The following is a 14,098-nucleotide window of genomic DNA, read 5'->3' as shown; positions in this document are numbered from 1 at the left end:
ACACAGCCTGAGCCTGAAACAGCCCTTAGTTGTTGTAAGCCACCCAAACGTGGGTGTTCTTTGTTACTGCAGCATAACTTCACCTACTCTGACTGATACAGAAGCTATGACCTTCTACACAAATCCAGGAGAGATCTGGATCTTCTAGAAGAGCACCACCCACTGCTGCAAAGGAACCTCCAGATCAATGGGCTGCTCCAGCTCCTGAATTCAGTGAGCTCAGTCCAAGGTTGTGGATAGTTCTGAGCGCCGGCAGGAGCCCTCCCTCGCTTTTCAGCAGCTCCTCACTGGAGACTGAATGGTGCACCTGTTTCTCAATGTGGTCTGCAGCCCCCGCCCCTCATATAGGAAACCACCACCACCGAGTGCCATAAACCATCTTTCCGATGGTTCTTAGACAAAATGTGTAAATGAGGTGGACAGAAGACAGAAATGTTTTGTGCAAATGAAAAGGGACTTGTGGGTGCTCTAAACCCTGAGTTCACTTTTCACTGAGAAGGTCTGACTGTTGTTTTTATATTTTAGTGTCACTGTGGCTGGATTATAGTATTTGCAACTCATATTTTAAGCGTGCCTGCTCAATCGTTTCAGTCGTATCCGATTCTTTGCGACGGTACGGACTGTAGCCTGCCAGGCTCCTCGGTCCATGGGATTCTCTATGCAGGAATACTGGAGTGGGTTGTCATGCCTTCCTGCAGCAGATCTTCCCCAACCAGGGGTTGAACCTGTGTCTCCTGCATCACAGGCAGATTCTTTACTGCTGAGCCACTGGGGAAGCCTATTTTCAGTTCAGTTCAGTTCCATTCGGTTGCTCAGTTGTGTCCGACTCTTTGTGACCCCATGAACCGCAGCATGCCAGCTCTCCCTGTCCATCACCAACTCCCTGAGTCCACCCAAACCCATGTCCATCAAGATGGTGATGCCTTCCAGCCATCTCATCCTCTGTTGTCCCCTTCTCCTCCTGCCCTCAATCTTTCCCAGCATCAGGGTCCCTTCCAATGAGTCAGCTCTTCGCATCAGGTGGCCAAAGTATTGGAGTTTCAGCTTCAACATCAGTGCTTCCAATGAACACCCAGGACTGATCTCCTTTAGGATGGACTGGTTGGATCTCCTTGCAGTCCAAGGGACTCTCAAGAGTCTTCTCCAACACCACGGTTCAAAAGCATCAATTCTTCAGTGCTCAGCTTTCTTTATAGTCCAACTCTCACATCCATACATGACCACTGGAAAACCCATAGCCTTGACTAGATGGACCTTTGTTGGCAAAGTAATGCCTCTGCTTTTTAATATGCTGTCTAGGTTTCCATACACATAGAACATGTGTTCTTCATATGGAAGTGAGCTGGTTTCTTTTGACATCAATTATAAAATTTCAGGAAATGTAAAATACATGAAAATACATCCCTTAGAATCAAGAATATGAGGTGTATCAAATGGTAAGTGAATACAGTTTTACTGTATGTGTTCTATGGCTTTTTCAGTGTATTATTACAGATCTTATGTCTCCAAGTTAAAATAATTTGATTTTCACTTTTAATTTGTTAACTAAGGAGTTATAAAATAAATGCTGTGCAGTGTTTTGATCAAAATTAAGGCTATGTTTAAAAACTTAGGCATGTCATGGGAAGTGATCAAATGTACAGGTTGAAAGAAGAATTGGCTGTGAAGAATCGTTTCTAGTCAGTCACAGGAGAAACTATGGAGAAAAAATGTTCCTTAGAGAATTTGAATGGAGAAGGCAATGGCACCCCACTCCAGTACTCTTGCCTGGACAATCCCATGGACGGAGGAGCCTGGTAGGCTACAGTCCATGGGGTCGCTAAGAGTCGGACACGACTGAGCGACTTCACTTTCACTTTTCACTTTCATGCACTGGAGAAGGAAATGGCAACCCACTCCAGTATTCTTGCCTGGAGAATCCCAGGGACGGCGGAGCCTGGTGGGCTGCCGTCTATGGGGTCGCACAGAGTCGGACACGACTGAAGCGACTTAGCAGCAGCAGCAGCAGCAGCAGGTTGGTCATAGCTTTCTTTCCAAGGAGTAAGCATCTTTTAATTTCATGGCTGCAATCACCATCTGCAGTGATTTTGGAGCCCCCCAAAATAAAGTCAGCCACAGTTTCCACTGTTTCCCCATCTGTTTGCCAGGAAGTGATGAGACCGGATGCCATGATCTTAGTTTTCTGAATGTTGAGCTTTAAGCCAATTTTTTCACTCTCCTCTTTCACCTTCATCAAGAGGCTCTTTAGTTCCTCTTCACTTTCTGCTATAAGGGGGGTGTCATCTGCATATCTGAGGTTTTTGATATTTCTCCTGGAAATCTTGATTCCAGCTTGTGCTTCCTCCAGCCCAGTGTTTCTCATGATGTACTCTGCATATAAGTCAAATAAGTAGGGAGACAATATACAGCCTTGATGTACTCCTTTTCCTATTTGGAACCAGTCTGTTGTTCCATGTCCAGTTCTAACTGTTGCTTCCTGACCTGCATACAGGTTTCTCAAGAGGCAGGTCAGGTGGCCCGGTATTCCCATCTCTTTCAGAATTTTCCACAGTTTATTGTGATCCACACCGTCAAAGGCTTTGGCATTGTCGATAAAGCAGAGGTAGATGTTTTTCTGGAACTCTCTTGCTTCTTCGACGATCCAGCGGATGTTGGCAATTTGATCTCTGGTTCCTCTGCCTTTTCTAAAAGCAGCTTGAACATCTGGAAGTTCACAGTTCATGTATTGCTGAAGCCTGGCTTGGAGAATCTTAAGCATTACTTTAGTAGCATGTGAGATGAGTGCAATTGTGTGGTAGTTTGAGCATTCTTTGCCATTGCCTTTCTTTGGGATTGGAATGAAAACTGACCTTTTCCAGTCCTGTGGCCACTGCTGAGTTTTCCATATTTGCTTGCATATTGAGTGCAACACTTTCACACCGTCATCTTTTACGATTTGAAATAGCTCCACTGGAATTCCATCACCTCCACTAGCTTTGTTCGTAGTGATGCTTTCTAAGGCCCACTTGACTTCACATTCCAGGATGTCTGGCTCTAGGTGAGTGATCACACCATCGTGATTATCTGGGTCCTGAAGATCTTTTTTGTACAGATTTTCTGTGTATTCTTGCCGCCTCTTCTTAGTAGCTTCTGCTTCTGTTAGGTCCATACCATTTCTGTCCTTTATCGAGTCCATCTTTGCATGAAATGTTCCCTTCGCATCTCTAATTTTCTTAAAGAGATGTCTAGTCTTTCCCATTCTATTGTTTTCCTCTATTTCTTTGCATTGATCACTGAGGAAGGCTTTCTTATCTCGCTTTGCTTTTCTTTGGAACTCTGCGTTCAAATGGGTATATCTTTCCTTTTCTCCGATGCTTTTCGCTTCCCGTCTTTTCATAGCTATTTGTAAGGCCTCCTCAGCCAGCCATTTTGCTTGTTTGCATTTCTTTTTCTTGGGGATGGTCTTGATTCCTGTCTTCTGTACAGTGTCACAAAGCTCCACCCACAGTTCATCAGGCACTCTACCAGATCTAGTCCCTTAAATCTATTTCTCACTTCCACTGTGTAGTCATAAGGGATTTGATTGAGGTCATACCTGAACGGTCTAGTGGTTTTTCTCCACTTTCTTCAATTTCAGTCTGAATTTGGCAAGAAGGAGTTCATGACCCGAGCCACAGTCACCTCCCAGTCTGGTTTTGCTGACTGGATAGAGCTTCTCCATCTTTGGCTGCAAAGAATAGAATCAATCTGATTTCAGTGTCAACCATCTGGTGCTGTCCATGTGTAGAGTCTTCTTTCGTGTTGTTGGAAGAGGGTGTTTGCTATGACCAGTGCATTCTCTTGGCAGAACTCTATTAGCCTTTCCTTAAGTATATACAAATAATATCTGCTCATGGTAAAAATGTCAAACAGCAGAGTACGTTATAAAGTGAAAAGCAAAAGTTCTCCTCTATCTCTGTATGCAGTCACACTCAGCCATCTCTCTATCCAGCCAGCTAGGGGTGCAGGCACACCATCTGGCCCTGAAGTGCTCTATAGAGTGTAAGAAATCGCCTTGACCTTCAGTAGGTTTATGTTTGGGTCTCATTTAATGAAGTGGGGCCAGTAGTGCTTCTGCTAGGACTGAAGCAAGCTGGATTAAGACTGGGCGTTTCTGGCGAGTACTTGTCTTATCCAAAAGGGGCAGCCACAATTCTGCAACAGCTGTTTCTTGTTCAAGGATACAAAGAATGCAGACTCAGTGTTGCTGGATTCCAAGTGAAAGAAATGTGTGGTTGCTCTGCCAAATGTAACACACAGAGGCTGGACATGATCAACTGGCAGATGCTATAGCTCTGAAGATGGGCTCTGAGGCCTTGGGAATCCTAGCTATTTTAGAAAAAATCATTTTATGATACTAATTATTTTTCCTCATAATTTTACATTCCTTTCTATACTTTATTTCATTTATTTGTGTATTATTTATTTTTGGCTGTGCTGGGTCTTTATTGCTGCATGCAGGCTTTCTCCAGTTGTGGCACGGGCTACTCTTTGTTGGGGTGGGCAGGCTTCTCGTTGGGGTAGCTTCTTTTGGTAAGGGAGCACAGGCTCTAGGTGCCTGGGCTCGGAAGTTCTGGCGCACGGGCTTTGTTTCTCTGCATTATGTGGGATCTTCCCAGACCAGGGTTGAAACCCGGGTCTCTTGCATTAGCAGGCGAATTCCTTACCACTAGACAGACCGCCAGAGAAGCTCTGAGTCCTAGCTTTATCACTCATTCATTCCCAGTTTCCTCATCTATAAAATGAGATCGTAAACAGGATTCTTACCAGGATCAAATGAGATGCTGAAAGCACATGAGACACGGAGCCTTCATAAAGTTTATATCTAGAAGAAGAGTCAAATGACTCTCATCTGGGAATTACACACATGAAAGCTTCGTTGAGACACAAACTTGAAAGATGAATATTTAACTGGGTGCAGCGGTGAGAAGGGTGGAAGGGAAGAACCTAATAGGTAGAGGGACTGGCTCCAGAAAAATCCCTGCGGAATCATGCAAACCCAAACTAAAGCACTGAGGCCAAAGAGGAAACAATCTTCCGGGAGTCAAGGATTTCCCAAACACACTGTGAGCTAGAAGCAGCCTCTCAGTTCATCCTGAGGCCAGTCCCTGCACACTTAGGACGTCACATCACACCCGCCAGCCTGCGTTGGATTCCCTGCCAGAAAAAGCACACTCACCATATCGTCCGCAAGGCACAGAAAAGAGGGGGAAGCACAGGGGTCAAGAGTGAATAGTTTTGCAGGCAGAGGAGGAAGATTAAGGCACGGTGAGAAGGTACACTGGTAGAAAGCAGGCCCGTTTGCCTCGGCAGCTGAGGTGTCTAGCGGGGAGGGGGTGGGGTCCTGGCGAGGGGGCAGGGGTGCCTCCAAGACTGGGTGGGCAATTTGTAGCGCCCACAACTTCAGCTTGAGGAATCGGATCAGGTTGTTGCATCTCAGGCAAACGGAGAATGGGCGCCCCCTAGGAGCAGTAACCGGTAGTGGACACCGAAGGACCCAGATGAGGGGCGGGGGAGGAGGGGGTGCGGCTCAAGATGGGGTAGACTGCCTGGCACAGTTTTCTTCTCCCAGGAGCTAACTCCTTCCGGCATGATGGACACCTGGGATCCCAAAACAGCAGGGCTGGAAGGACCCTGAGAAAGGGACTACCAACACGTGCCCTGTGTCAGGCCCTGAAGGTGGGCATTTTCGCGAACATTGTCTTAACACTCTGCTTCGAGGTAGGTATCCTTATCCCCATTTTTCAGATGAGAAAAATCGAGGTTTGGTGACTTTCCAAGGAGGGGTGGGGATTTCGTATGACTCCAGAGCCTTTTCCCTGGTGCTCTCCTGACTTGGAAGCTACCGATTCTCTGAGGTTTGGGGGAACAAGCATCAGGTGGGAGGCGCCAAAGCTTTCCAAGGGACAACAGCGTCACACTACTTTCGCCAACAACCGCGCCTCCCTTGTCGCCACAATACCGATTACTGTTACCTTCCTTGAAGAGCCTTCCCCTGACAGATGAAGTCCTCGCCACACGGGGAGGCGGATATTACAGATTCCTGAATCTCTCGGACGTCTTTTCTCCCTCACCCGCATTGATCCCCACTGGCGACAGAAATTCTTCCCCTCCACTAGCGAGTGAAGCCATGAGAGTACATTTCCCGGTAGGTCGTCAGAAGCGGGTGGCGAGGAGAGAAGGAAAGAGACTCTCCGTTTCCGTCCGTTCTCAATTTGGACTGTCGGTGGTGATGCACATTTCAACAGCCCACGTCCTTTCTCTGTTGAGCTACGGAGGGGACTAGGTCCCCCAGGAGGCACTGGCGCAGAGGATGTGCTAGGCCGCCACGTTTCTTGTAGTCTTTTCTCCTGTTTCCACAGGGAGTAGCCTTAGCGCATGAAGTACAAGTCCCAGGTCACCGTCTCCCCTTTCCTCCAGGGGCCATCTGTGGTGGTAGACCCCGCCCCTTTCCCCTTCCATTGTCTGGTGGAAAAGGATAGAAGGGAGCCGGGAAGACTGCAACTCTCCTCAAGCTTTACGCCAACAAGAGGGGAATTTCGATGTTACAGGTGGGCGAGGTGCCAAGGTGGTAGAGTCAGGCGACCGCGAGAGGCTAGGTTGCCTGCCATTCGTATGGTCGTCTCCTTATACTCTTGGTCCTGCCATTCTTAAGGAACTCTAGAAGGCTAGGAAACTACTATTCCCATCGCACCTCATAAGATGGACTAATAGTCTGGTGTCCGCCCCTCTTTCGCCATCTTGCTTGTAGTCCTCGTTCCTTTCCATTGTTCCTGAAAAGTAGAAATGGCAGCGGGAAGGCAGCAGATGGACTGCGACTCCCCTCAGGTACCACACCCGCGGAGGGTTGTGGACAGGAGGGCCTGTGAGTGACTGGGAAGGAGGTCTGGCCGGGGCAGAAGGCCATCTTGCTGGTAGTCATCGTTCCCACGCCTCGATGCTCTGCAACCCGGTGCCTTGGGGCAACCGGACTATAACTCCCGGCATTCTCCACTCCCGGCTTGGCACGTCCACCGCCATCTTGTGTGTAGTTCCCGCTGACCCCAGGATCCCTTTGATCCCACGGTAGCACGGTCGCCCGACGGACTACTACTTCCGTCATGCCGTGCGCATGTTAGTCCTGAAAAGTGGAGGTGGTGGGGAAGGAGGGGGCAGGGGCGGGGTTCCACTGGGAGAAGGAGGGAGTAAAGAGGAGGAGGAGGAGGAGGAGGAGGAGGAGGATGAGGCGAGGCGAGGGGAGCGGAGGCCAGGCGAGGGGAGGCGAGGGGAGGGGAGGAGGAAAGAGGAAGGAGCTCAGGAGGGATGAGAGGGGCGGCCAGGGCCCCGGGCCGAAGCAGCGCTGGGTCGGCGGACCAGAGTGGCTGAGGCACGGCTATTGCCCCCTCCCCGCTTTCCTGCCCCCTTCCATCCTTTCCTTCCAGCCTCCAGCTTGAGGAAGGGGATTTATTCAAATTTTATTTAAATGTCCATCTCCCGGGGGTCGCACGCTGGGGGGAGAGGGAGAGGTCTGGGGCGCGCGCAGGCTGGGGGGGCCGGAGCCCAGCAGCTTCCTTCAGCCCCTATGCTCGCCCCGTAGCAGTAGCGCAGGGGGCCGCAGGCCAGGGGCGGGCCCAGGGGAGGCTAGCAGGTTACAGGGATCCCTGCTCCCCGGGAACCGGCAGTGGGCGGGGTTTGAACCCCAGAAACGGTGGGGGGGTCCAAGGCCTGGCCCTGGACCCCTGGGCAATGGGGACTGGGAAGGGGCCAGTTAAAGGGCCGGGGGCGCTGTGGAGAGGCGGGGCGGGGTTGGGGGACGGGAGCTGGGACTCGGACCCCCGTACTGAGTGGGGCCCGGGCAGAAGCTGTGCACCCTGCGCCCGAGGAGCCCCCGTTGGCCTGGGAGGAGTGAGGAACTGAGCCCCCTAGAGCAGGACCTCCCCCTGGAAGGGCCGCGCCGCAGCCTGTGGGAGGGCCTCACCCCCGTCGCCCCCCATCGGCACTCGCCGTCGTCGCGGCTTCCGCCGGAGGGAGGGGCCGAGCGCCCTCGGGGGAACGTGGACCCCGGCGTTCTGAGCGTTCCGCGCCCCGCGCTGCCCGCCCCCCCCCCCCCACGCTGCCGATGGCCGCCGACCCGCCGGGAGCTGCCGAGAAGGGAGAGATGGCTCCCGGGACCCGTGTGAGGTAGGTTCATGCGGCTCGTCCTCACCCCCAGACCTGGGCAGCTCCCAGTCCCATTCATACTCAGCCCGGCCTCACCCTCTCTTTGCTCCAAACTCCTCAACTCCAGCTCTCTTTCCTGTTACCTCTCAACCCTGGGGAACTGGCCTTCCTTCCTAGACCCCGCTTCCCCCTGCAGACCCCCATCCCCGCCTGCCCTTGCAGCCCTCCAAGGCCCCTCCCCTGGAGCGCTGGAGGGCTCCTTTCCCCCCATGGATGGGTCTGGAATGGGGGAAGCTGGGAGAAGACTCTGGATATGCAGAGACCCTCCAGGCCTGCTGAATCTGTGTGGGATCTTGGACGATCTGGTTTGCCTGGGAAGGGGAGCCCAAGGGATTCCAGACAATTAGGGATGGAAAGCAGCTTGGGAATCTGGGAGGCGAGGGGTGGTGCCCATGAGCCCATCTTGAGTTCTATGGAGACGTCAGGCTGGATTCTAGAATCGCAGGGAATGTGGGAGATTGGGCAGGTCAACGTGAGAGACCCATAAGGAGGCTGTCTTGGAGCAGAGGGAGCTCTGTGGCGAACAGTGTTGAAACTTGGGGCCACGGAGCGGTTCTGAAAGAGCATCTCAAAGAAGGTCTCTGAGCGCTGGGAAGTTGGGCAGCCCGGTGGATCTTCAGGGGTTAGATTGGGTGAGCAGGTTGCCATTGAATCTGAGGAGGACATCTAGGCTTTAGGGGAAGAGGCGTTGGGTGTTAGTAGCTTCTGAGAGAAAAGAGAGAGGTCTGGAGTTGGCAATCAGGAATCTGTGGGGATCGGGGAGGTCCATGTGGGGTGTTTCAGCTTGGGGCGAGCCGGGCATGGAGCACATTTGGAGAACAGGGGAAGAGTTGGGACCTGTCTCAGGTGACTCCACAGACAAGGTGCCCCTGGTTTTCCCAGGAGCTTCGCTGTGGGGATGTCCGTGGAAAGGCCCTTGTGCCTGTCGGTGTCCCTTGTCGTCCTCCCTGGGTCAGGCGCGGGAGTATGGAAGAAGTGTTAGAGTAGGAGTGAGGTCAGGAAGCTAGTTCTCATGGCTCCCAGGGAGGCGGGTGAGCTGCTTCAGGAAGAGGGTGGCCTTGCCTAGAAGGAGGGGGGTTCCCCTGAGCCTCCGCAGGAGGAGCACCTCCTTGTTCCTTGTCTCCCTGGGTAGGAAGTCAAGCTCTGGCTGCGTAGGAGTGGGGGGAAAGCTGCGAGGAGTCTCGCCAGCCACGGTACCCGTGGGCCTCCCCCCCGGACTGGACCTTGTCACCCTGCACCCACAGTCCTCGGCGTTGCTGACGCCCCCAGTGTCGTGGAGCGGCCGGGGGCTGGAGTGCGCCGCCCGCCGCTGCCACGCCTGTGTGCGAACTGAGTGCGGGGACTGCCACTTCTGCCCAGACATGAAGAAGTTCCGTGGGCCTGGGCACATGAAGCAGTCGTGCCTGCTGCGGCAGTGCACTGCCTTGAGTTCTACCCCCGCTGCAGGGGGTCACCTTTCCCCAGCTGACCTCAGCACCTATCTGGGGGGCTGGGGGTGACTCCCTTGAGGGTCATGTAAGGTTGCCATAGGTTCACTCCTTCATTCACTGGCTGGTTCACATATCCGCCAGGCCCATTTCTGTCCTCAGCTTCAAGCTGGGGCCAATGTTAGGGTCCACAGAAGAATCCCTCCCACTCCCTACCTTCAGGCTTTTCCCAACTTTCAGAGGCAGAGACCCACAGAAAGCTTGGGCCCCCTTGGACCCCCTCCCCAGAGCCAGGAATGGGTCTTTGCCTTCTTTGGCCTCCTTTTCACCTGTGAGAGTGGTCTCGGATTTGAAGCTAGTCTTACCCACTGTGTGACCTTGAGCAAATCCCTATGACCCTCAAGGGACCTCCTCCCTGAAATGTTTCCTTTGCTGAGTTGTAAAGGTCAAACAGCGTGGATAAGAATGTACCTGCTGCCAGGCGCGCAGCATACAGTAGGTATCCAAGAACCATGGGGTTGTGCCCGCCTTCCTCATCCTTAGTGCTCCCCAGGGCTCCCGAGAGTGGTCCTTTCCCAGTAGCCGTAGGACCAGCTGCATCCTGTGTTCCCCTGTGCCACCCCCTCCCTTTTCCCTGCAGTCACCCTTTCCTGGTTGGTCTCTTTGCCCCACAGCCCCTCCGCTGCTGGACATCGTGCGCCGCCTCCAGGTCGAGGTGAAACCGCGCGCGCTGCGCCTACCAAGGCGCTTGGAGGACGCGGCACGCCAGTCCGGTCTCCGGGCGCCGCGGTGGAGGCCGTGCTGTCCGCGCTGGGGCCCGAGAGTCCCGGGCCCCGGGGCGAACCTGCGACCGCCGCCACTGCCTACGTGGCCATCTTCCCGGCCAAGGTGCTCGACTTCCTTGTGTGCGTCCTGTACCTCGAGTGGGTGAGCCGCACTGAGGCTGATCTGGGCCACCTGGCACCCAGGGGCCCGGCCTGAGCGCCTGGCGCGCGGCCCAGCTCACGGTCCCCTCTCTGGCCGTCTCCATCTCTCCCCATCTCTGTCAGCGTCTCTGTGTCCTCCGACTGTTTGCATTTCTCTGTTTTCTTTCTACGCTTCTCCATCTCTTTTTCTCACTGGGTCCTTCCTGTCTCCCTCTAGGACTTCCCGCATCTTTCATGTCCTTGCTTCCCCCGATTTTTCTCCATCGCTCGAGTCTGCCTCTCTGAGCATCTCTCTGTCTTCCTGTCTCTTGTTTCCTCTTGGCCCCCTCTGAGCCTGTGTATATCTCCACCTCATCTCAAGGAAGGGACACCTGTCACTCTGTTTGCCTCTGTCCTTCTGTCTGTCGTTTCCTGGCCAGGAACATGCCTGTTGGCCCTGTGGTGGAAGGGCTCCTCCAGACACATTTCAGCCACCTGGCCCCAGGGTCACTCCACCTGTTGCCCTCCCCGTTCCCCATCCCACCCCTTGTGGCCCTGCACCCTCTCCCTTTGATGCCCTCCACCCCTTCCTCTCCCTCTGCCCTAATCCTACACCTTCCCTTCTCCTCAAGTCAGGTTTATGGAGACCAAAAAAAAAAAAAAAATTGATGAGAATCAATTAAGTTTTTTGAAATAAAATGTTTAAAAATAAAAAGACCATTGAATTTACCAGGATATATAATTGTTGAAAATGGGGAGACACATTTCAGGAGAATAAGATCCTTGGGGTATGGCCTGGTTGCCCCCGCCATCGGCAAAGCCACACTATAAATAGGAGGTTCAGGAGAGCCCTGGGCCAGGGATGCCATCTGTCATCCCTAAGTGGATGTGTCCTGAGCAAGAAACAGATGTGACTCGAGTCCTTAACTTTTCAAGAGTTAGACATCGATTGAATAGGAAGTGAAGCACCTTAAGGTGGGAAGTTGGAGCAGTGGCCACAGTCAGAGAGGTAGTGTAGTGGAGGAAATGAACTCCAGGCAAAAGGGAGGCCTCGTTGCTCAGGACATCCATATCTTCATAGACGAAGTGAGGTAGATAGAGACAAGAAGGCAGTCCCTGGACCTCCCCTAAATGACAGGAAGGGGACCAACTATACTCCCCCTGTCGAGTGGGAGGTGAAAGTGAAAAGTGTCACTCAGTCATGTCCGACTCTGTGATCCCATGGACTGTAAGTGAAGCCTCTTGAAAGAGGTATTTCTTTCCAACCAGGAAGTGAGCAACCAGTCCCACTGGAATGGGAATTCATGAGATGCTATCCATGGAGTCCCACCCAGATCTGGAAGGGAGGCCACAGGACCTGGGCAGGAAGGCCGAGGCATAAGGACTAGAGGCCTGGTCCCCAGGAAATGTTCCAAATTCGTGGTACACAAGCCCTGCCTGCTAGACAACATGTGTCTCTTTTCTAGCCAAGAAGCAAGGCAGAAAAGAATCCCTTGTGAAAAAAAAAGGAAAGGATCATCTGTGAAAGGGAAAAGGTTGCAGCCTCTAAGAGGAAGTCCCACCTCCTCTATTGAGAGTATTTGGCCTTGAGCGCACCCAAGAAAGTCACAGCTCGGTCTATCCAAAAGCCGTAGTCCCGGATTATCACATACCCTCGCAACTTCTTATGGAAGGCCGACTCCCCCAAGGGGACAAAACCGAGGGGGTCTGCTTCGGGGGTGAGCGGGCCAAGGCCAGGTATGATGGCAGCCATGATGGCAGCCACGTTGCCCGCTAGGCCTTTGGCCTTGAGTCTTGCTTCCCCAAGCTGATTGAGCACGATGGAATTATCAGGGCTCATGTCACGCTGGTCATCCTCCACAAGCTGGAGGTGCTGGCTGAAGGACCAGAAGACCTCCTTGGTGATGCTCAGACGTACTCGATCTTCCAGTTTTTCCCAGATCCCGTAGGGCATTTCCGTTGGAGGGAGGGTTCTGAGCGTGAGTCCGGGGACTGAGAAGCCGGGATCACTAAAGGGGCTGCCTTGGTGCTGGAGCTGCATGAGAGACAGAGACAGATGAGAGTGAGGGGACCCAAACGCTGCCCTAGGGTGCCCCTGAATTCACATCTGCCTTCCAGGAGACTGGCCTCTTCCTAGAGGGAGTCTCCATTCCCTGCCTCTCAGAGATTGGATGAAATGTTCTAGCCCAGAGCCCCAGTTCTGTTAGGCTTCAATTCAGCCTTCTCCACATACAAGTTTTGCAACATTGATTCGCAGCTTCAGTAATTCCCACATGGCCCTGTAATGGTGAAGATGACAAGATGTAATAGATATAAAGCACTTCGCACTTGGCATACGATGAGGGCGTTAATATCATTCACTAATGACATATTTATATTAATATCATGAACACTATGATTATGTTACTTACTACAGTATTTTCAAGCTAAATATATTATGGACAATGTGGTTAAAGCCGTATTTCCTTTTTATTCACATTCTTCAGTGGTTAATATTTGTTCATTTGTAAATAATCATTAATATCCAATTATTAATACTGAACTATAATATTATGTAGTTAATGCCTTCTCCATTAAATTTCTCACCTCCACAAACCTAGATCCACAGAATTTCAGTGCACACCAATACATTCTGTAATTGACAGATCACCTAGTCCTACATCCCCATTTTACCAATGGGGAAACTCGGGGTCCTCAAAGCTACCCACAGGGTGGTGGCAGATATGAGACTAGAAATTAGAGGAAGGGACTTCCCTGGTGAATCAGTGGTTAAGAATCTGCCCGCTAAAGCAGGAGACATGGGTTCCATCCATGCTCCAGAAAGATCCCCGATGCCTTGGGGCAACTAAGCCTGGGGACCACAACTCCTGAGCCCTCAATCCCAGAGCCCATGCTTCCTGACAATAGAAGCCACCGCAATGAGAAGCCAAAGTACCGCAAAGAAGAGTAGCCCCCGCTCGCTACAATTACAGAAAGCCTGTGCACAGCAGCAAGGACCCAGCAGAGCCAACGAGAAAGAAACTAGATTTGAAAAAAGAGACTAGGTTAGGTAACTTCACATGGACCTAGAATATAGGGCAGTGGAAGACTCACAAAGTCCAGGGCCTCCAGGGGCCAGGTAGATCAGGTCACCTGGAGAAGAAGCAGATGGGGAGGGGGTGGGGCACGGTGACTGGAGGCCACAGGACCCCTGTGCCTGGTTTGGACGGGTTTTCATATTCAGCATTTGAACAAGCATCGCCTGGCCTAAACAAAACATCTGTGGGTCAGACCCAGCCAGCAGGCTGCTGCTTTGAACTTCCAGACAGTTTTGTGACCTCAGGAGAAGGATTCCCCCTCCAAAGCTCAGTTTCCTGGGCTTTCCCTCATGGTCCAGTGGTTAAGACTCTGCCCTCCAATGCAGGCAATGTGGGTGCAATCCCTGGTTGAAGAGCTAAGATCTCACTTGCCTCGCAGCCCAAAAACCCAAAGGATAAAACAGAAGCAGTATGGTACCAAACTCAATAAGGACTTTTACAAATGGTCCACGTCACAAAATCAAGAAGAGGG

General features: G+C 52.2%; 3 protein-coding genes across 4 annotated transcripts in view; 1 reads left to right on the top strand and 2 right to left on the bottom strand.

Moving 5' to 3' along the window:
• The window catches only part of LOC145532704 (cardiotrophin-2-like), a 33,781-nt gene extending 26,819 nt beyond the window's left edge, over nucleotides 1-6,962 (bottom strand). Inside the window, exon 1 of the mRNA XM_081558267.1 lies at nucleotides 5,994-6,962. The gene's annotated coding sequence lies outside the window, so the exon portion shown is untranslated. The remainder of the gene's footprint in view (nucleotides 1-5,993) is intronic.
• A 227-nt stretch (nucleotides 6,963-7,189) lies between these two features.
• On the top strand, nucleotides 7,190-11,274 carry LOC145532711 (cardiotrophin-1-like). Its single transcript, XM_081558276.1, has 2 exons — nucleotides 7,190-8,178; nucleotides 10,319-11,274. The coding sequence occupies exons 1-2, from the start codon at nucleotides 8,117-8,119 to the stop codon at nucleotides 10,623-10,625; spliced, it is 369 nt and encodes a 122-aa protein (XP_081414402.1). The 5' UTR covers nucleotides 7,190-8,116; the 3' UTR covers nucleotides 10,626-11,274.
• LOC145532706 (cardiotrophin-2-like) overlaps nucleotides 11,229-14,098 on the bottom strand; it is a 33,627-nt gene continuing 30,757 nt past the window's right edge. For both annotated transcript variants that reach the window (XM_081558271.1, XM_081558270.1), the window contains exon 3: nucleotides 11,229-12,584. In XM_081558271.1, the coding sequence (XP_081414397.1) occupies nucleotides 12,117-12,584 (468 nt within the window). In that variant the 3' untranslated portion in view covers nucleotides 11,229-12,116. The remainder of the gene's footprint in view (nucleotides 12,585-14,098) is intronic.

Source organism: Giraffa tippelskirchi, chromosome 13, assembly GCF_054371585.1.
Source record: "Giraffa tippelskirchi isolate mGirTip1 chromosome 13, T2T-mGirTip1v1.2.pri, whole genome shotgun sequence".
Classification (NCBI taxonomy): domain Eukaryota; kingdom Metazoa; phylum Chordata; class Mammalia; order Artiodactyla; family Giraffidae; genus Giraffa; species Giraffa tippelskirchi.
Note: the sequence above shows the minus strand (reverse complement) of the source record. Positions and strands in the feature narration are given on the sequence as shown.

Excerpts from the sequence above, each read along its gene's own strand:
- LOC145532711 (XM_081558276.1), top strand. The coding sequence starts at position 8,117 with ATGGCCGCCGACCCGCCGGGAGCTGCCGAGAAGGGAGAGATGGCTCCC. Across the intron at positions 8,179-10,318 it reads GCTCCCGGGACCCGTGTGAG|CCCCTCCGCTGCTGGACATC; the intron begins GTAGGTTCATGC and ends TTTGCCCCACAG.